Source organism: Aquila chrysaetos, chromosome 10 (assembly GCF_900496995.4).
Source record: "Aquila chrysaetos chrysaetos chromosome 10, bAquChr1.4, whole genome shotgun sequence".
NCBI classification, from domain to species: domain Eukaryota; kingdom Metazoa; phylum Chordata; class Aves; order Accipitriformes; family Accipitridae; genus Aquila; species Aquila chrysaetos.
In genome coordinates, this window is record NC_044013.1 from 40,418,843 (window position 1) to 40,439,456 (window position 20,614).

The window sequence follows — 20,614 nt, forward strand, 5'->3', positions numbered from 1 at the left end:
GGAGGAGCCTCCCAAACCCACACGTTTGTCCTGGCAATCCGCACAATGAGGGAAAAAAGAAAGGCTGGAAAATCCTGGGAAAAGATTCAACATGAGCTCAGACAAATTGTTCCTTACGAGAGGGCCAAAGCTGGGGTTTTTTTTTTTCTTTTTTTCTTTTTTTCGGTCGGTCCTTTTTCGCCTAATGTCAGCTGAAATTCGCCGTAGTGTTTCCCGGCCTTGGTGCGGAGGAGAAGTCCCCCTCCACGCGAGCTCGTGGGCGTTTGATGCTGACCGGCGAGGACAGGGCCGACCCCAGGTGCGTGGCCCTGGGACGTCCACCCGTGCGTGAGCCAGAGCATCCCCTGCCCCAGCCCACGCTGCTGCCCGGCCTCCTCTCGCCCATGGACGCAAAAGATCTTTGGCAAGCCATGACTTCTTCACTTGCCCTTCCGCAGGCCAGCTCCCCACCCAAGACTGGAAGACGATTTCAGGATCTGATTCTAGTTAAACTTCACTAAAATCCATGGCATTTGACTCCTATAAACCAGTAATGTAACAACAAAAAGATGTAACACAAGAGATGTAAATCTTCTTTTCAACCGAGAACTCTACTGGTTGCTTCTTACCCAGCTATTTAAAGTGCACACTTGGATCTATTCATCCCTGCGAAACGCATGCCGTCCCCAGCAGCACGCAGCTCTGCTCCTTTTTTTTTTGCAGGAACAAAGCAGGCAACGTAAAACTTCACGTCGGACTTCATAATTTATTTGGGCACCACTATTTCTCAGATCAGCTGTAAGACATATTTCCTAAAATGGAGGGGAAAAACAAAAGGGAAAATAACCTTTTCATAGATATTCTCTCAGCAGAAGACTTAGTGATGCTCCAAAAAAATTGACCTCAAATCTAGGGCTGGGCAAAAGGTTTTTTTTCAGGCTTTTAATGGACTGAGAAAAAAGCTAGTTTAGTAATGGGAGACGTGTGTATATATATATATATATGAAATTCTTATATGTCTTTTATATATATATATATATATATATAAGAAATTGTGTATATATGTATAAAGAAACCATATATATATATATATATAAAAGAAGTCTTTTTTTAGTATATATGAAATTTTTAGCTGAGAATAAGGATGCGAAACTGCTCTCTTGCTACAGAGATACTATAGCACTGCTCTAAGCGAGGACAAGCGGGGTGCGGCCAGCGAGGCCGCGTCTCTTCCCACCAGGCAGGACTTTGCCCGGGAGCTGCAGCGGCCCCATCCCTTTGGCCGCAGGCAATCCAGGGCCGCGGGGAGGCTGCTGCGGAAGCGGCACATAAACCTCATACCAGCGCAGGGCGAGGGAACTGCTTGGCTGCAAGTCATAAAGCAAACAAATAAAAAAAAAAAAAAATTCTAAATAAAATCTAGGGTTTCACAAGATTACTAGGACATTAACCTAATTAAAGTGCCTGAGTGCGCCTGACGAGCAAAGACAGGAAAATGCTAAAATTGAATTAATAGAAAAATGAGAGGGAAACCCCAAGACTAGGGGAAAAATTAAGTCTTTCACTGATAATCAAATAAAACCAAGTGTGCAAGTAATAAACCTGGGGAGAAACAACAAACTCATCAGCATTAAAGAGTGAAGCCATCAGCATTAAAGAGTAAAGCCAGTAAATAGCAGATTTGGGTCAAGAAAACCAAGAATATCACTTAAAATTCTGTATCACGAGTGGCAGACCATCTATAATATCCTGTAGCTTTAAACCTCAGTAGGGAGCATCTCAGAAACTAAAATAACCTCACACTTTAAAAGCAGATAAAAAGTCCATTATGGCAATTAAAGGCACGGTCAGCAGCCAAGGAGCGAGGTAGGTACAGGGTACGTAACAGAGCGAAGCTCAGCAGTACTGTGTTCGGGGGGGATTAAATTAAATCTCTACTTTTATTTGTCACAACCTCCACATCTCATCTTCATTTATTATTTGTCTTTTTTTCTTTTTTTTTTCCCTGCAGGAATATCTTTATATGTTCCGTAAAAAAAAAAGAAAATCATTTCCAATTGATCTGGTCCCAGCTGAAGCCTGCCAGAAATACTGATGTGATGCTATCGCCCTTTCCAAGCTGGCCTGGCTGCAGAAGCCCATGAGAAAGGCTGAGTCCTCTGGCAGAGGTTTAATTTCAGCGGAGTCATTAACAACAACAGCAACAACAAAAGCAGAAACCTCTGAAGTAACGTGCTTGCTCCGCTGTCGTTTTCCAGCGTCACTCCGTGCCTACGAGCGCTGGCCTTACGTGGCTCTGCGTGTTCACAGCCTGCCTAAAACCGGGGGGGAGAGGGGCCCTGAGAGTAAGACAGGATTTTCTTCCAGATCCATTGCATCTGGTGAGACGGGCTTCCCCCGGAGCTGCCATCCAGCTCATCGTTAACTCCTCTGGATACTGAAAACCCCGTTCCAAAGGTCCTCAGGAGAAAGATCCAAGCAAAGCTGGGCTCCTACGCTGCCAGCGCGTCTCTGGAGACAGCTCGAGCCACCGACCCGCAGCCCTCCCCGACGCCTGAAAGGCACCCTCGTGCCCTCCCCATCTATCCCGTCCGGAGCGTAAAACCAAATTAAAGCCTGCCCTAATTAACAGCCTCCGCTTCTTTGCCACAGCCCTCGTGTTTAAGGGCGCTGCTTAACCCTTGCTGGGCGGTTTCTAACCTCTGCTGCTCATCCTCACCCCCCCTCAAGGTGCATTAAGTACCTTTATGTACATCATTAGGTACATTATTAGGTACGTTATTAGGTAGCATTAGCAGGAGGGCTGGCTGGGCCGGGAGGCCGTTCGCGGCGGGCGCTGCGGGGCAGGCAGCCCCCCGTGCCCCACGCGATCCCGTGGGAGCAGGGACCCTTCCCGGCACCCTCGCCGGCTCTGCCCGCTGCTCCAGCCCAGGGCAGCACTTGCAGGGTCTCGGGGAGCCGGGGCTGAGGGCCTGAGGGTGCCGTGGGGTTAGTACGGCTATCCGTGCCAGTGCCGTGCCCCAGGCTCTCCTGCCGCACCGCTCAGCACTGCAAGCGGGAAAGAAAAGAGAGGATTTTTGCTTCAAAGACCTGCCAGCCTCAGCAGCTTCAATAATAGCTTGTCTCAGGAGATGAAGAAAAGCCCAAACGGCGAACCAACAAAAAAAAAAAAAAAAAGCCCGGTAGCCGAAACAAGTTGCACAGGAGAACAACCTCACCGTGGGACCGAGGCGAAGCCCCCCCAGCAAACCCCCCCGTGTCCCTTCGGTGGCTTCGCACCCGCCCTGAGCATCCTTCACCTGCTGGGGCCGGGAGCAGGAGCAGGAGCTGCCCGCGCTGCCCCGCAGCTCGCCGGCCATAAGGAGCATCTCATGGGCGCCCTCCGCCCCGCTGTTTACATACTTTAAACCTCTGAAGAAAGTGGAATTCCATTCATGAGCATTAATCACTACGGAGATACTCATCAGGACTCGCTCAATATTTCCCCATATGCCCTGAACTAACCTTCTGAAAGAAATACAAATATTATGTTATCCTCTCCGACGGAGAGGTTATTTCTGCGCATCGTCTACGGCGGCTGTGAGCCAACCAATCTGTTAGCACTTGCAATGATATAACCTGGTTCGTGATGAAGGCGTCATTCTCATTTTTCACCTGGAAAACACAGCTAGGTGCTTCCCAGGGACAATACACTGGGAACGGGTAAGGGTCGTGCCACCCTCGCGCAGTTTGCTGGCACTTAAAAGAGTATCTTTGTCTCCGCAGACAGACTATACGCAACTGCCTATTATTCACGTGGCATTAGAGCGCGAAGTATGGGCTCTGCCAGAATCACTAACCCTGTCACTCACCAGCCCCGCGTAAATCAGAGGCTCTATCAGGCTGATTATCTCTGCATGTAAAGATTTGAAAATACATAAATTAAGATTTTACTCTAAGCATAGGTGGCTTACAATGCTTTCTTTAGGATCAGATAGACCTCGCCGTAGCTAAACATTACAGCGGCTGCTGATTTCTTAATCCATTCTCAACATGAGCATTTCTCAGTTGTTAAGCCTGGTGTGAAAGAAGCCTTTCATGGTCGAAAAATCCCCCAAGAGGAAAATATACAGCCCACATTTTCAGGCCGTGGTGCATGAGCTGGGCACAGGCTTACCTGCCGCAAAACCTGCCCAGGGATTGCAGGCAGATTACAGAGCTCTGCACTTAATATCTTCTTATTTAAAATCTGCATGTTTTTATGGGTCTGCCTTGAAAAATGCCTCCCGTGCCTCTGACCGTAACTAATAATTCACCGCAATAGATAACTGGCCAGTGGAAGAAGCAGGGGTGAGGGTTTTGAGACTGAAGAGGAACGGTTGGTGGCTGGGTTTTATGGGCTGGGTGTCAGAAAGCGAGGCTTTCCAGCGCCGCCTGTAAGGCATCCCCTCCCACCAGCACAGTAAATAATCTTCAGCCTAATTCCATGGATTGCAGCGAGGGCTTCAGCTCCACGGCTTATTAATTAAGCTGTTTAACTTACTTATTTTAAGCCTCTAATGTACCTACACTTCTCTTCATGAGCTCCGCGGGGCTGCTTCTCCCTGACGTTAAGTATTACAGCGCACAGAGTCAGGGGAGGGATTCATTTATCAACGAATTCATTGAAATAATGCAAAATTTCTGCCCGTTTGTTTTTCAGGTGAAGTCCCAGGAGGCCAGGCTCAGAGGAGCCGTGCCCCACGCCGTGACAGGTTTGCCCTTCAAACCTGCGTCTCCCCAGCACCACGCACGGCGGCTGCGGACGGGGACGGAGCCCAGCAGCCTGTCGTGCTCCAGCTGCGGCTGCGAGCCCATAAAATCCACCATGTCCTTCTTGCGGGACCCCCCCCCAAACACCACGCACGCTCCGGCCTGACCCCCAGGATCAGCTCCCCGCACTCAGCGTTAACCCTTAGGTGAACAGGCAGGGGAGCTGGAAGCGCTCCTTTCTTTTTTTTCACCCAAAGAAGCGTCTACCAAACAATCAATCCAGAAAAGGAATAATTCGTGCGAAGACATTTCGCCGAGTGCCTCTCCCCTGCCTCCTTGCCCCTCCTGCCCCCACGCAGCAAGCGGTTTCTGTCCCAGCCCCGCGCATCCGAGCACGGCAGGGGCTTCAGGGAATTGCTGAGACGCAGCAAAGAGCTGCGGGCAGGGCTGGGCTCTGCGGGATTTTGGGATGCCGGCAGGAGCTGGAGCCCAGGACGGTGGGAGCCAGGTAAGGAGCCCGGTGCCGCGACACCTGCGGGCACCCGCAGCGGCCGAAGGTGCCGGGGAGGGTGAGCCGGCACGACTCTGGCTGGACTGCTGCCCGCGCACCAAAAAAAGCACCAGCGGCAGCCTGCAGAAATCATCGCTCCGCGTGGTTTTGAGGTTTGGAGAAAATCAAAGACAAAAGGAAATGGCAGGCAGGCTTCGCTGGAGCACAAGAAGGCAAACAAATCCTGTGGGTTTTCTGACTTGTTTTTCTTCGGGAGCTTTAAGAGAGCGTTTGCAATCGCTGGGAACAAATTCCTAGAAATGAGAAGCTGTTATTATTCATAATGCAATGCCTTCGCAGGCAGGGCTGGGAGGACTGCGCTGCGCCGGGCAGACACCTCGCAGGCACTGCCTGGCCCAGGGACGTCGGCCACCCGGGCGAGAGCCGGAGAACCGTTCTCAGCGTGAACCGATGGGAAAATTCACGCTCGCCTGGTACGGCGTCCAGCTCTCCTCCATGTGCACGGCGGAAAGCGGAGTACCGCTTCGCGAAAGCACATGATTCATTTAGAAGCCTACCGAGGAACTGGCTGAGAAGGGGCTAAATCCCGTTCAGCCAGGCAGGTTGTCAGTGCACTGACACTTAAAACAGGTTATTTCAGGCATTTTCCCAGCAGCGTGAGACAGAGCGGGCTGGGTGGTGGTACAAGGCTTGCGTGGCACGAGGGGACCGAGCGGGGCTCTTGGCCACCGCATCGCGCTGCAGGTATCGCCCCAAAACACAAAGCAGAGTCCCCTCTGTGTCACTAGGGAAGCTTTCTGGAAGAACGAACAGGCTGTTTATTAAAAGGCGGGGGGAGGAGAAATCTTCCCTGTTAAAATGCAGTGTTAAAATCACAGTTAAAAAATGACAAAGTCAGGAAAAGCAAATGTTTAAAGTTGCAAAACCAACACTGCACATCCTGTTTGTTTTACGGCCACATCGAACATCCTGTATGTTTTATGGTTTACATTTTACAACGTAAACACTCATATATTAGACTACACAGTTAACCAAGAGAAAAACACGGGAGTAAAAAAATGCCACGTGCAAAGCAAGCAGGTCGGTTCTGCTGCCGACACGGCAGCATCGGCATTTGTGGGCTTCATGGAATTTTTACCGTGCAACCCTTAACGCGGTTGTTTTCATTTCATTTCCGTGGTGCTTTCCCCCTTAAAGAAGAGGGAAGGGGCAGGATCGCCTGTGATTAATAACGTCAGCATTAAATGGTCCTGATTAGCCTTTGAAGTTCACACATGTTTCATTGGGGTCAGTAGGTTGGGGAAGAGGGTCAGTTCCCGGCGCTGCTGACGGCTTCGCGCGGGGCTGGGTTATCACCGTGTCACGCTGCCAGAGCCCGGCTCTGCCGCGGCACCGCGCGGGATCGGCACGCTTGCTTTTTGAAGTTCGAAATTGGCAGAAAATTATGAACGCGGCAAAAATTCTCACTTTTTCGCAGCGTTTTAAGCTAGGAGGGTCACCCTGCCTCTAGAGTCGAGCCCGTAAAGCTCCATCTGATTTAGCCGTGTCAGGATCGCGCTCTCTGTACGGCTTTTAGGTGGCATCAGGACAATTTGCTCCACGTGAAAACCTGCTCTTTGGAGGCTTGATGCAGGATCATTTTGAGCTAGACGGCTACACCCCTTCCCCCTCTGCACCCTTCTTCAGGACCTTTGCACAGCCCCCCCTCACCCCCCAAATTGCTGCTGCTTGAAAGACTGCCAGGTTAAAAACCACATTTGACAATACAAAGTAGATTCCCTTACCTGTGGTACTAGGAGGAGCTGATGGCACTAAACGTAAAAGGATTTTGCACTTTATCTTCCCTCCCTCCAACCAGCAAGTTTTGTTTATTTTTATGTGACTTTCAGCTCGGACAGTGCAAACCAGACAGGTCTGTATTTTTATACGCATTATCTAAGCGCTGGTTTGCCTGGCAGGCTGGAAGGGCCCTTGTTCTGAGTTATTAAATGCACTGTGGTAGATAACTGTGTACTTCCCACTTCTGCATTCGCAATACACATGAATTAAGATTTTCCAAATAAAATACTTCATCTTTCATACGGCTGCCAAAGCCAGCTTGGAAAATCATGAGTTTATGCAACCTGTTTCTGCGAGCTGTATGTACCGCGCGCAGCAACAGCCGGGCTGAAAATCCCACAGCGCTGCCTGGAAAGTTCCTGGGCAGAAAATAAAAGGTCGGTGGCATCCGGCAGGACACGACTAAGCAAGTCAGAGGCTGCATTTCCAAGAGCAGGGCAAGCACGCAGGCAGCAACGGCGGCCCCCCTCCCTCAGCATTAAACACTCCCCACCCAGCTGCGCTGGCAGCGCAGAATAAACGTTGCTCCTCGTTATCAAATTAACTACGACGTCCCAACCAGCATCCCGGTCCAGACACGAATTCGGCATCGCGGGCCCACCTCTGCCCAAAAACCCTCGCAGAACGTCTCTCTTACATGTCCAAAGGGATCCAGGTGGTTGTTGGTGAGTTTTAGCTTCTGAAAGGACACCAGCTGCCGCATCCAGTGTGCTCCCGTGGCGGGGGAGTCGGGGTGCACGTACAGCCGCCCCGGCATGGCTGGCTCTGCCTTCCCGGCCACCATCCTGCAAACACAGCGGTTACAGATTTGCATCACCTCGGCAGCGGTCCCCAGCCCGGACGTAGGAGAGCGGTTTTTTTTGGGTTTTTTTTTTTTTTTTTTTTTTTTGTCCTCGAATTCGACCCAGCCACCCTCCCGCCAGCCCTAGGGGGATGCGCTGGGGCAGGGGGACTCGGGGAGGCTCCTGCTGCTCTGTGGGGTTTCAGGGCTCCTCGTTTCAGCGTCGCGGGCTGGCAGGGGAACCCTGTCTCTGCTGCCGCGTGGAGTTCCCTGGGGGCAGCGTCTCTCTCCCTACATGGCAGTTGTGTTGGCGTTGGTCAAGGAGGAAATCTCGCCTGGGTTTCTGAAGAGGACGAAGCCTTCAAAGGCCATTCTGCACGGGGAGACGGTCTCGCACGCTCCCCCAGGAGAAGGCACCTGTGAGCGGGAGCGGGCAGCGGCGTGGGTGCAGCCTCCGCAGCCTTGCAGGGCTCCCGCAGCTCCGGTGGGAAGGGGCACGTCCCCGCTCCGGAGCTGCGTGCCGGCACACGGTGCTGCCCCTCGTACCCTTCTGCCGCGTACCCTTGCCCCCCACATCAACACCACCACCAGCTCTCGCAGACACGAGACCCAGCCGTGAGACATCCCTTCATGGCAACTCCCCCATTACTGTGCATTGTTCTCCTCTTATAAAACACCAATAAAAAGCAATATTACCAAAACCGACAGAGACTTTCCAGCAGCAATAAAATGAAAAGGGGAAACAGCTCTAGGGCTGGCAAAAGCTAAATTAAAGAGAGTTAACAACTATCCATCATCTAGGGCTTAATGGTTAAAACACAAAGTGGCCACCGCACTGCAGAGGCCCTCAGTCCACTCCTCTTACCCAGCGGCACTCCAGGACAAAAGCGAGCGGAAAAGGGATTTTTTAAAACTAGAGCAGCCCTAATGTGCAAGTGAATTATTACAGTTTTATAGGATGTCACCAGGCCCGTTCCCATTAAGATGACTACAAAGTTTTCCATTGCTCGTCTTTTCACCAGGCAGCAGTCAGTAGAAGGGTTTGGGAAAAGCACAGCAAATAGTCGCATCGAGGGAGGCTGCTGGGTGTATTTGGGGTAAAAATCAAAAGAGAAAACAACATGCTTCCTTTGTCAGAAAGCAGAAATCATAAGCTGCCTCTCGGGTAAGTAACTTTACTATCAAAGGCACAGGGAAGGGAAGAATAAGAGAAGAGAAAGAAACTCCAGAGGAAGAATGAATTAAAAGAAAAAAAAAATCTAGACTGGATCTGGCGTTGGACTGCGATAGGGGGAATCGCTGCTCCCTTCGTCTGCCGGATCAGCGTGGCTGAACCAGGGCTTTGAGTAAACCACCCCACCTCTTGCATTATAGCTGATTGCCTAAAAGCAAAATATTACTCTAGAAGAAAGGAATTTAAAACTTTTCTCGACTCATGTAGACACCTAAGTTTTAAGGCCAACATGGACCATTAGATCATCTAGCCCAGCCTCTGGTATAATGCAGGCTGTGGCTTTACCCTCTTACACCTGCACATGGTCTGATAACCTATGCTTGGCCCTAAGCATCTCCTCTGAAAAGACATCCAATCTTGAGCGTTTTGGAAATGAACACCCCGCCACCTCTATTAGCAGTTTGTTCCAGCAGTTAATCACCGGACCTGTTAAGAATATTTTATATTATGTTTGTCTGGTTTTAACTTCCAGCCATTGGCTCCTGTATCTGTCACTGCTCCACAAAAGAGAGCTCTGGGATGTTGGCATCCCTCCCGTGGGAAGGTATTTATGTTGGTTTCTGAGTTTGCACAGCAAACGGTCGATCCAATTGCAATTTTCTTAAGGAAAAGAAGGCAAAGAGAAATGTTCTCTTACCATTTATTGTCACAGAATTTATACCGGTGGTCGTCAGCCGGGACAATGTCGATCAACAGGATGTACTTGGTCTTGGGATTCATTCCGGTCACTTTAACCTTGTAACTAGGAAACATCCTCCTTAGGAAAAACAAAGGGTTAACATGTTAGTGAACAACCTGGAGCAGCACTAGAACTGGTGGAAACTTGGAGCAGCGCCCCAAAAGGCAGATCCACCGCGTGATGAACTCACGCGAGGACAAATGAGCTACAAAACATTATTGCTGCTCATACATCACCTGAATTAAACTCACCCTTTCCAGAGCACGGGCTGCACAGGGCTAGTGTGAAAATGGGGCACGAATACAGGTGAGGTATATAGAGGGGGGTTATGGGCCAGTGCCAGGAAAAGGCGCGTGTAGAGAGAGAGATGGGGGAGTCAATGCGTCCCTCCGTACGGGAGGCTGGGACAGGGAGCCCTCACTACCCCAGGAGGCTCCACAAGGCTTATGGCAGCCTCAAAAACGCAGATTTCTTGTTGCCGTGAAAGTGCGTGAAAAGTCATGAGATGTGACTACGCTTCAGAAGAAACTAAGCACACGCAGCTTTCTCATTCACACGTTCCCAATGCCCAGAACACCAAGTCCCACCACTACTCCCGCGCAGTAGCTGAACCTGTGTTCCCTTCAACAGACTGAAAACTGAGGATCACTAAAGCCTGGGGGGAGACTAAGGGTTAAACCCTGCGGTGGTGCGGACAGCCACTGCTCCTCTGGCCTTCCCGAATTTCCCAAATTCACAGCAAGCCCTTTAAACCTTGTTCGAGCCAGGAGCACCGCAGAGCTCCCTGCCGAAAATGTGCCCGTCCCACTGATTTGCCATTGACTTTAGCGGACACGTAGCAACCAACACCAAACGGGGAACGTCACATAAACCAGTGTATCACTAAAGAATGTTTATATATATATACATTACATATCTAAAGAATCTTTGCAATACTAAAGAATATTTTTTTATAAAGCTATGGCCGTGAAACCAGTATATACCATCACGATCTGGTCTTACGATCCAAAGGAGATGGCCCTGATGGGTACGGGCACTGCCATGGGCTTCCCGAGCCCTCGAGGCTGCATCAGGAGCCCAGATTTGCAGGATCAGACACCTTACATCCTCAGAGTAACTATTTTCTTGGCTCCATCTTCCCAACCTCCTCCTCATCCAGTAAAAAAAAAAGAAGTCAATTGAACAAACTGGCTCACCACAGCCTTCAAGCAACCAGCCAGAACAGAAAATTCCCCTTTCCACCAGCGTAAGGGGACAGAGGATGAGAATTGCTACATCCTGGAGTCATCCTAATTACTCTAATTAACAAGGGCCCAAACCCTGATGTCGTTTCTCCATCGGACGTGGCGGCCACTTTGCCCGCCGCCCTTTATCCCTCCTTCCCCTGCACGTTGCCCCCGCGCCCGGCCGAGCTGGCCCGGGTCTGCAGCACCATTTTGTCGCTGCTTGGGGAGAAGGCAACAAAATGGGCCCTGTTCGACATCATTTCAATCGACTCTTTTAACCGCCCTGCATAAATTCCAGATGTTTACCATGTAATTAGCCGGGACTAAAAAGGGGTGGTTTACCAATGTCCGTATTTGATTTTCATTCATAAACTCTGCACTCCTCTTAACCTTGTCCTCCTACAGGTAAGCACCTGGATAAATACAGTAGGACATTTCAATTTGCGAATACACAGCCCAATTCACACATTGAAAAAAATTGCATTAGGAATCCAATCCGAATGCCAAGATTTTTTTTTTTTTAAATCAGGCCTTAGAATGACATTTAAAAATGAAACAAAAAAAGAGGAGAAACTGATTAAAAACCAGAAATGAGATGGACACAATTTGACAGTTACTTGCTTTGTACCAGGCGAACGTCCCGCATCAGGGATTTTTATAACATCTAGCTTCTGAATTTCTTTTTTTTCTCAATCATTTCATTTACTGTAGTACATCCAAGCTGCTAAAGTAGCCGGACTGATATACTGTAAATGTTAAGTGCTTTTTTAATGGCATTTAAAATTAAGCTTTAGCATATGGAGTTCATATAGCATGGACATGCCTGAGTTTATAATGTTCTCTAGTATAGCCCTCTAAAATAAATACAAAGAGCCAAAGTACTACTATAATATATACAGCTGAAATTCTTTAAGGATAACAAATGGGGACTCACATCTGATTGAAGGTGTTGCTTAACTTGCAAACCGCTCGCTATCTTGCAGTGGTAGCATTGTACTCGGCAGTCGACAGACCCAGCTACAACCAAGTTTGCCAACTCTCTGCATTCTTTTCCAGGAAAACACGGGGCAGATTTCAGTAATTTGGCTGTGCACAGACATTTCATCATTATTATTAGCTGCTGCATTTTGGCCTTAAAAAAAAATATGCAACTAATGTGCTGTCCAGGGACTTGTCGGTTTAATTTTCTTAATGAAAACATATTTCTCAACCCCTTGGCAGAGACTCATTTAGTAAATATCTCTTTGCAATACGATACAAACATGGGTTGTGCATGTCTGGTAGGAAGGCATGACAAACCGAAGAGCTGGGTCCTAGCAAATGCAGTCACAGAGTTTCAACTAAAAAAAAAAAAAAGGGCAAGAGAGAGCACCTAATGTCATGTCCTGGCCCTTATTAAATGTCCCGTTTGAAAGAGGGGAGCAGAAAACCACGGCGGAGGCACGGGGCTGCACCAGCCCTGCCCGGGAGCGAGGCCGTGCCTACAGTGGGTCTATACAGCTCTCCGTCAGCCCTGGGAAGGGGCCAAAAACCTGCCCGCTTCCCCAAATTTACAACAGGTCAATGGACCTACTCACAGCCATGGGCTCTACGCTCAGTAGTAGCTTTGCATAACCGGCCCCTCTGCCAAATCTCCGCAGGCAGAGGCTCTCGGGCGGATGGGCGTCTCCGCAGAGGATGCTTCGCTCCGGCCAGCTTTCCCTGACAATAGCTTGCTTCATCATCTATTGCTCAGGGACCAGCAGCGGCAGAAGAATAACCCAGTGCTGCAATAAAAACTTGCCAACGTCTTGCCAAGCTCTGGGAAAGCTCAGCCTGGCTTTGGTGGGAGGTCTGAAGCAAGATCCAGGCAGATCCATGTTTCACCCACCCTCCTTCCCGCTGCCACGCACGACTCCAAACCGGGTGAGAGCTTCGCTGCGCAGAAACCGCTTACAAAAACTAGGAATTTGGGGCTTCCCGGGAAGCGTGTCCAAGCGGGCGGCATCCGATCCTCAGGCGACACCTCCTGCGCCACGGGCGGCTGCAGCTCTGCCGCGGGCGTGCAAACGGGGAAGCTCAGCGAGGTCAAGCGCTGGGCACGTCTGCGGCACGGGATAAACCAACTATTAGGTGAAGTTTAAGCCATCAGTAATCAGGAGATTAAGAGCAGCAAGTCCTGGCCTCATCGTCTTTCGTTCAGACCCAAAGCCTGGGTCGGACACGGTGTCCCGGGGCTGCAGCAAACGCCCTGAACGTGCAAAACGCTGCCGCCATCTCTGGGGTGGGGGAGTCTGGGACCGGACCAATTTCTTCCCCTTTATGCTTGGGTTTTTTTTTTTTTTTTTTGAAAACCACACAAGGTTCTTCTGCAAAACACCAAGTCAGTAAGACTCCAATTTTGGACACGTTCAAAACCCGCTTCTCCCTCCCTCCAGCTCAAGCCAGCGAAGAAGGGACCGTCCAGACTCCTCAGCACCATCCTGATGGTCTCCTGTGCCCCTCAAAGCTCCGTGCGGGGTCAGTGGCTCTGGCAGGCACGTTTCTACCTCCCTCCCTGCACTGGCAGGGGCACGGTGCTGCTGTGCGACGGCAGCAGCTCTCACCGCCCTTCCGAGGGGAAAACGTAAATCCGTTTTTACGTTCACACGAGAAAACTTAAATCGGTTTTTTACGCTCACACGAGAAAACCACCCTCAAAGAAAGCGATGACGGGGGAAAGGCTACGGTGCCTCACTCCTGGGCGAGCAGGACATCTGATATGGCTTGAAAATACCTCGGTCTGGCACCTGGTCGCTGCGGGGCTGAAATGCAGGGTGATGCCCTGGGGAGGGCAGAGGGGCTGAGCCCGGCTCTGGGGACCGTGGCCGGCGTCACCGGGGCTTGGCACTGCACTGCCACAGCCCCGGCTAAACCCTTCCCCGCAGCTCTGTGCAGATGAAATGTAGCAAAACCAGTAAAAGCCAGGAAAATAAACAAGCAGCACAATTCTGTAGCCCTCCCAAGCTTCAAAGATGATGTGCGAGTGAATTATTTGTTCTGATAATGAAGCAGTCATTGCTTAGCTAAGTTTATGCTAGGCACATTTTATCTCTACATGATATTCACAAATTGTTTTAAAATGAACTGTTAGAATAAGCATCTCTTGTTTATTTATTTATTCTATTACTATCCAATCCCCTTAACCACGGAGCAGTTACTGACATGGAGCCAAAGCTTCTACTACGTTCAAACAAAGTTTAATTAATGTGTAATTGGTTGGTTGGATTTGGAAGCGAGCGATAAGAGGAAAGCTTTGCTTTCGTTTGGAGCAGCAGTTCCCAGCCTTTCGGGCTCTCCAGGCTTGGCCACTTCACGGGCATCTTGTGTTTTAATCCCCATGTGAGCAGGCCTGGTTGGTCCTGGAGAGCTGGGCGACTGCAAGGTTCCCAGGTCCAATAAAGTCGTATTTTTTGGAGAGGGGACAGCAATCCAGTGCAGCCAGAAAAGCCGAGAGCCTCAGAGCTGATCAAAGAGCTCAAAACACTCATCCGAGCACCGACAGCCCCGTGCCACGCTGCACGCCAGGACCTGCGTGTCCCAGGGACGCTGGCTCATGCCTTGGTACTGCTGGGTGACGAGGTGGCCTCTGCAAACCCCTCGGGCCTCACCACCCTCCTGCTCACAAGGATTTGATCTGACCTTCCTTGCTTAGATGCAAACATCATTTCTGACGCATTAGCTGGGAAGGGGTTTCTCTGACCAGCACACGGTAAGCAGGGAAGCCATGGGGAACTTAAGTGGTATTTCCATAAAAATTTCCTGCATGGGAACGGGACACCTGAGTCCTGTTGGAGCAACCCAAGTCACGTCCTCACCAAAGGCCGTCGGTGCTCTCTGAAGCCCACGGAAATGTGCGGACTGGTGCTCACTGCACGTCCCCGTGGTGCAGATGGTGCTTCAGATACTAGCGAGCACTTCCTTCTGTCCTTTCGGGGGGTAAGCCTGTCCCCCAGCCCCTCAGCAGCTGAAGTCCTGTTTTCAAAAGGAGTTTCAATAAGACAAAGCTTTCCACAGACAGACAGCAATTTTACACTCCTTGGGTTTGGGGTCGTCAAGTAAAGCGAAAACGGGATTTTCAGAAGCTCCTGTACGGTGCTGTCTGGAAAGGTGATGCTTATGGCGTATCAGGTTGTGAACGGATCAGAAAAACAAGAAATCACTCAACATCTTGGCTAACGAGCCATATCATGGTTGAAAGACCACCTCCTCAGAAGCTGCTGGACATGCGAAGATGCCTCCAGTGACCGTTTCAAAGCACCGAGGCAGATGCCATGCCTACATCCCTGATAATGACTAATGTGGCCCCAAATTCTTCTCGAGAATTAGCCATGGCTGCTTAAGGATGCTTCTCCACATCTTCATTGTTAGGAGGGAAAGGCATGGTGTGCAGAGGCTTCAAGAACCACGTTTCCATTCTGATGACCTTTCTGCTTTTTTTCTAATTTCCCTTCTTTTGACAAGCATTTCTTCCCCTGACTTAAAGCATCTTTAAAAATAATATTCTCCGGGGCAGATTAAAACAAATTTGGGGATGTCAGCTGTTTCTTTTAGCCTTTTAAATGGCATTTCCTTTTTGATAGATTCTTGCTTTCAGAAAATACTTTAAAGAGATCAAAGACTTTTTCAACAGGGTCCCATTTTCCCAGTGTATCCTAACCCTCAGTCCCTTATTTCTCTTATCACCCACGCCACTCCGCTATGACGCTCTGTATACAAAGTAAGAGCAGTTAACTTTGAAGTGCTGGATTAGCCCATGCCAGATCCTTGCCTCAGAATAACAAACAATACAGGTTCAACAGGAGTTCTCATCAGTAGTTCATTTTTCAGCCCCAAATTCACTGTCACTAACACAAGCAACATTGAACTCTCAGTCTATGGACAGATAGGAGAGATTTATCTGGTGGCAGGACCATGACCTAGTGATGAGAAGGTCAGACAGTTAAGGGATTTTTATATTTTGGAATGGCGAGGTTGTATTTTTTTCTTCTGGCTGGCGCATCTAATTTTTAAATAAAACATTGTTTCTCACATACTTGAGAACTTGGTTAGCTGGATGGCTGCTTTCATGGTCTAGAACATTTCCTCTCTTTGCCCCACGGTAACTTGAAACACGGGCAGGCTTCTTGCCGTGGGATGCTTCTCCGGTCCTTTCCTTTTGCCGCAACTGAAGGCGAGTAGAAAAGGTCCCAACGTGCCGGAGGACAGGAGAGGGGGATGCTGGCAGCACCAGCAGCACAGCACAAAGGTACCTCAGAGAGAAGCTCTACAAGAGCGTGGCCAACGACCCAGCGCTGCAACGTTTGAGGGCAGGTTGGCTCCCTCGCCAGCCCACCTCCCTCGGCGGTGCAGCCCCTCCGGCCGCGTGGGCTCCGCGGGGGCTTTCGGAGGAGCCGTGGGCAGCCTCGGCGTCAGTGCCAGGCCGAGCGCCGGCTCATCGGTGCAGAGCAGGAGGTGATCCGCGGTCCCTGCGCCGGGGAGCCTTTGGTGCCGGGGCAGAGCCCGAGCGACGGTGGGGATCTTCCCCGGCTGCTTTGGGCTTGACCAAACCCTCCCCTGCAACCCTGGCCAGCGCTGCTGCAGCTCCAGTCTAAGGACGAGCGGGAAAGCTTTGGGAACACCCTTAATCATGAGCATCCCATGTCTTTAACAAACTAAAAGCAAGGGTTGCTGTTTGAAGAGAGAAGCGTGTTAAAACTAAAATCCCATCCCTGCCCTACTCAGCGTGCACGAGCTCCGTCTTCCTTGCCAACGCTGTCGACATCTTTAGCAGCCCGGCCAAGAGCCATCGGAGTTTGCTCCCGCTCCTTTCTCTAAAAGCAGGAGTTTGCCCGAACAGGGTAATTCCAGGACCCCGAATTTAGGACTAAGCAGATCAAACATTCCTTAAATATCTACTTTATTTCCAAGTTTTAAATTGTCGGCTCGCATTCCATCGCTGATCTCAGATATTAAGGTTTGCTTTTGGATCAAAAACTTTTAGCAGAGATTCTTGTAACTGCCTCAAAAGATTCTGGACAAATATTTCCCTTTAATTGTAACGAGAACTGGGCATCCATATGCCCTACAGAGCCATGGAAAATTTAACTTTTAAAGGATTATTCACAGAGGAAAGCTGCACCAGCTTAGCCAAAGTATTTATACTTCTTCAGACCTTGATGTCCTAAAAACTAGTTTTATTTTGGTTTACTAAAGTTGATTAGGAACAGATTTTTTTGAACTGAAATAAGCCACTTTTAAAATGAAACTTGAACATCTAAAGGGGGTTTGCGTCTTTTCCACACATGCAAGCTGCTTTATTGATTTTTTTTCCTGTGCAATATTTTCCTACATATGCTTCTTAAAACCTGCTACCATAAAGACTGAAGCTATCTTTGTACCTGTGCACATCCTGCGCTCCGGCCAAAACTCAATTTCAGTATCTTGAGCCTCCTGTTCACATCTCTGGGGTGGTTATGCTACCATAGAGGAATTACACATTATTTTCTCTTCAGCAGCTGTTCACAAAAATGTGACCAGACATCCTGTGAACTGGCATTTTTTACTGATTAGCCATAAGCTTCATCAAATTGTTTGCCCCTGGCGGCAATATCTGGATAGAAACTGCAATGCTGCAAAGACTGGCACCTTGGAAAAAAACTAGGGAACAGCTAGAGCTAAATAAAAACTAACAGAAAGAAGGAAATCCTGAGCCAGGGAGACTGTGTAAGCAAAGATTAAGTACCTGCAAAAACAAGGTCCGGCAGATGAGATTTCACAAAGCATTAAGAGAGACAAAGCGGGGTTTGCCACACGGTTAAAAAAAAAATTACAATAGCTCAGTTAAATGATAGCACGTAAGAGCGAGGAGATTAAATCGGAAAGCAGGGTTTATAATGAAGTCTCTCGTTTGCTTTCTGCTTTGCCCGCCCCTGGTAAAGCTTCCTCCCTCCGGCATGCCTGAACTCCAGCAGGAAAGGTGTGCGCCTTGCTGGGACAGGCTGCGGCTGGGCAGGGCTGTGACCAGGAGGGAATTCCCATGGCCATCTGCACCTCCATCCTCCAGTACACCATGTCCCCTTTATTACCATCTACAGCGATTTTATTAATTTCATTTAATAGGACCCCGCCGCTTGGAAAACGCTTTTTTTTTTTTTTTTTTAATAAATGGGAGGATTTGTGAATAATTATAGCCTTATTTATAAACACAGGCGTGCACGGCTCGATGTGGGCGTTGGGCTCATTCACCCATCCCGGGAAGGCGATCCGGCCGCGCTGGGACCGGGCACCGGGCACCGGGCGCCGGGCGCCGGGCGCAGCCGCCGCACCGGGGCTCCGCGGTGAGAGGCTGCTCGGAGAAGCGAACCCCGCGGTTTCATAGCCAACGCTGCCTTGCCGAAAGAGCTGCTCTGCAAAAATGCCACTCGCCACGGCCAGCGCTTAGAGAAATCACGCGTGGCCGGTTTTCTTCTCGTTCCCCCCCCCCGCCCCGGTTTAGGCAGCCCTTGGGTACCTCCGGCCCCGGGCAACGGCAAAGCCGGGGAGATTTTTGCGCTACGTCTGTGGCAGCCTTTAAAAACAAGCAACGGCAAAATCCTCCGGAGCAGAAATCCGTAATTAGAACAAACCTCAGAGAGGAGGAACAAGAAAAGGTTCTGATTTATGGAGCCCAGCGTCCCATCCTCTGGGCGCTGCGATGGGCAGGATTTTATGTCTGAAGGAGGCGAGCGGTTTTATGCAAAGTTCAGGGAACTTTGCTAACATAAACTTTTTATCTGTTGATGATCCTTTTAATATAAAATAATCTCTTTTTTTTTTCCCTCCCACAATGAAGCAGTCGAACATTAAAAAGATAGCGAGTGCATTTTAAAGATGTTTCCACTTTATAAATCAAGCTTCCTTGGCAACAACATGATTTCTATTTCAATGCTGAGCTTGCTGTGTTCTCCTAATATCTCCTACAGATCAGTCCTAAGAGGGAGTAATAATCCCCCAAAGTAATTCTCAGCCCTAAATTCTCGATAATTTATAGTTGGCTCGTTCTGTGGAGCTCTACAAAGAATGAAACAAATGACTCCCCCTCTCCCCCCCCACTAAGTTATCAATATTTGCCTTGTTTATACAAAAAGGCTATTTTACACCATTGCCATGGAATTAACGCTTCCGCTGAGCTTTACATTTCCTCTCCATTGAGTGAACTTGTCATTAAAGTCACTTTTTTTTTGTTGTTTGAAATTTAAAAATCAGGCTTCAATTTCTTTTCGTTTGTGCCCCTTGAGGTCAGACAGACCGACATTGAAGTGATTTCAACTAACTGCATTCAGGGGCATCTCTGTGCCTGCTGGGAGGGGGATTAGAGTCCTAATTAGTGCCTGCAATTAGCCGTTTTCCCTCTTCTCCCCCCCCCCCCCAATGCTAAATGCAAGTGCATACAAATCTCCATTAAGCATCCTTTTTTTTTTTTAATTGGGTCAAGAGGAGGTTTATTATTGCTCCTCTTTATTTAAATAGCTTGGGTAAAATAAAATCTGCATGAAGTAATAATTTTCAGTTCGTCATTCGCATTACCATTAACGGCATATTCCTGCTTTTGGGCTGCCCTGCTCCCAGCCCCGCACTCGGTATGAGCGAAGAAACTTAAACGATCACGGGATTTAAGTTGCTCGGGTTTTCTGCCGTCCTCATACTAATTATTTTGTGCCTTTTTTTTTTTTTTTTTTTTTTTTTTTCCCCTTTCGGTGCTGCTCGAGAGCCCGACCCGGGACAGGGAGGGAGAGAGCCGGGTCCGGGCACCGGCGGGTCCCCGGCGGCGGCGGCCCCCGCTCAGCCCCAGCCCGGTGTCCAAAGAGGACACCGATAAAAAATGTTGCCCTTTATTTCGACACCATTTGCAGCTGGATACAGGGAAAAGAAAGGAAGTGACTATTCTGTTTCGTGTTATTCATCAGCATTTTGGCCATTTCTCTTTTTTTAATTAAAAGCTATTTGTTTAAAAAAAAAAAATTGAAATGCTGTTAGCTTGGTGGTGCCGCGCTGATTTTTCACAAATGGAGAATTCGGCTTAGATAACGTAAAAAACAAAGTTTTGTACATCTTGGGGTCAATCCCCCCATCCCCTCATTCCCATCCACATGCTTTTGAAAGGTGACTACGTGTGCACTGCCTTCTCCACCGGACAAAGAATGTGGGACTGAGCCCTATACATATGGATTTGTTTAAACAATCCACGTTAAGACTTACAAAGAGATAACATGCACATTTGGGATGCTTAGGGTCTAGAATTTGGTAAAGATATTACACGTCCCGCACAGACGCACTCAGATACTATAAATTAAGGGTGAAATATTTGAGGTCTTGATCCCCTAGTCTTAGCTGACTTAGGCAGCAGACCTATCAAAATGAATCCGGCTCTTCACATCAGCAGACGCTACAGAACAAGCCCTAAGATTTTATACACCAAAATGTAGGGTGATAAGGACAGAATTACCTGCACAATCACTTCATAAATAGGCCAAATAGCAAACAAATTGAAGATCCCCGGGACATACACCCCCTCTCCGGGGGGACTAATGGGAATATCTCGGTTATTAGAGTAAAGCTTCCCTACACTGGCCAGCTGCTGCACAGAGCAGCACTG

At 49.1% G+C, this 20,614-nt stretch overlaps 1 protein-coding gene across 2 annotated transcripts in view; it reads right to left on the reverse strand.

The window, feature by feature from the left end:
- TBX4 (T-box transcription factor 4) overlaps positions 1-20,614 on the reverse strand; it is a 68,925-nt gene that overhangs the window by 15,378 nt on the left and 32,933 nt on the right. For both annotated transcript variants that reach the window (XM_030029298.1, XM_030029297.1), the window contains exons 7-8: positions 9,713-9,832; positions 7,698-7,845 (exon numbers count right to left, since the gene is read on the reverse strand). In XM_030029298.1, coding sequence (XP_029885158.1) covers positions 7,698-7,845; positions 9,713-9,832 — 268 coding nt within the window. The remainder of the gene's footprint in view (positions 1-7,697; positions 7,846-9,712; positions 9,833-20,614) is intronic.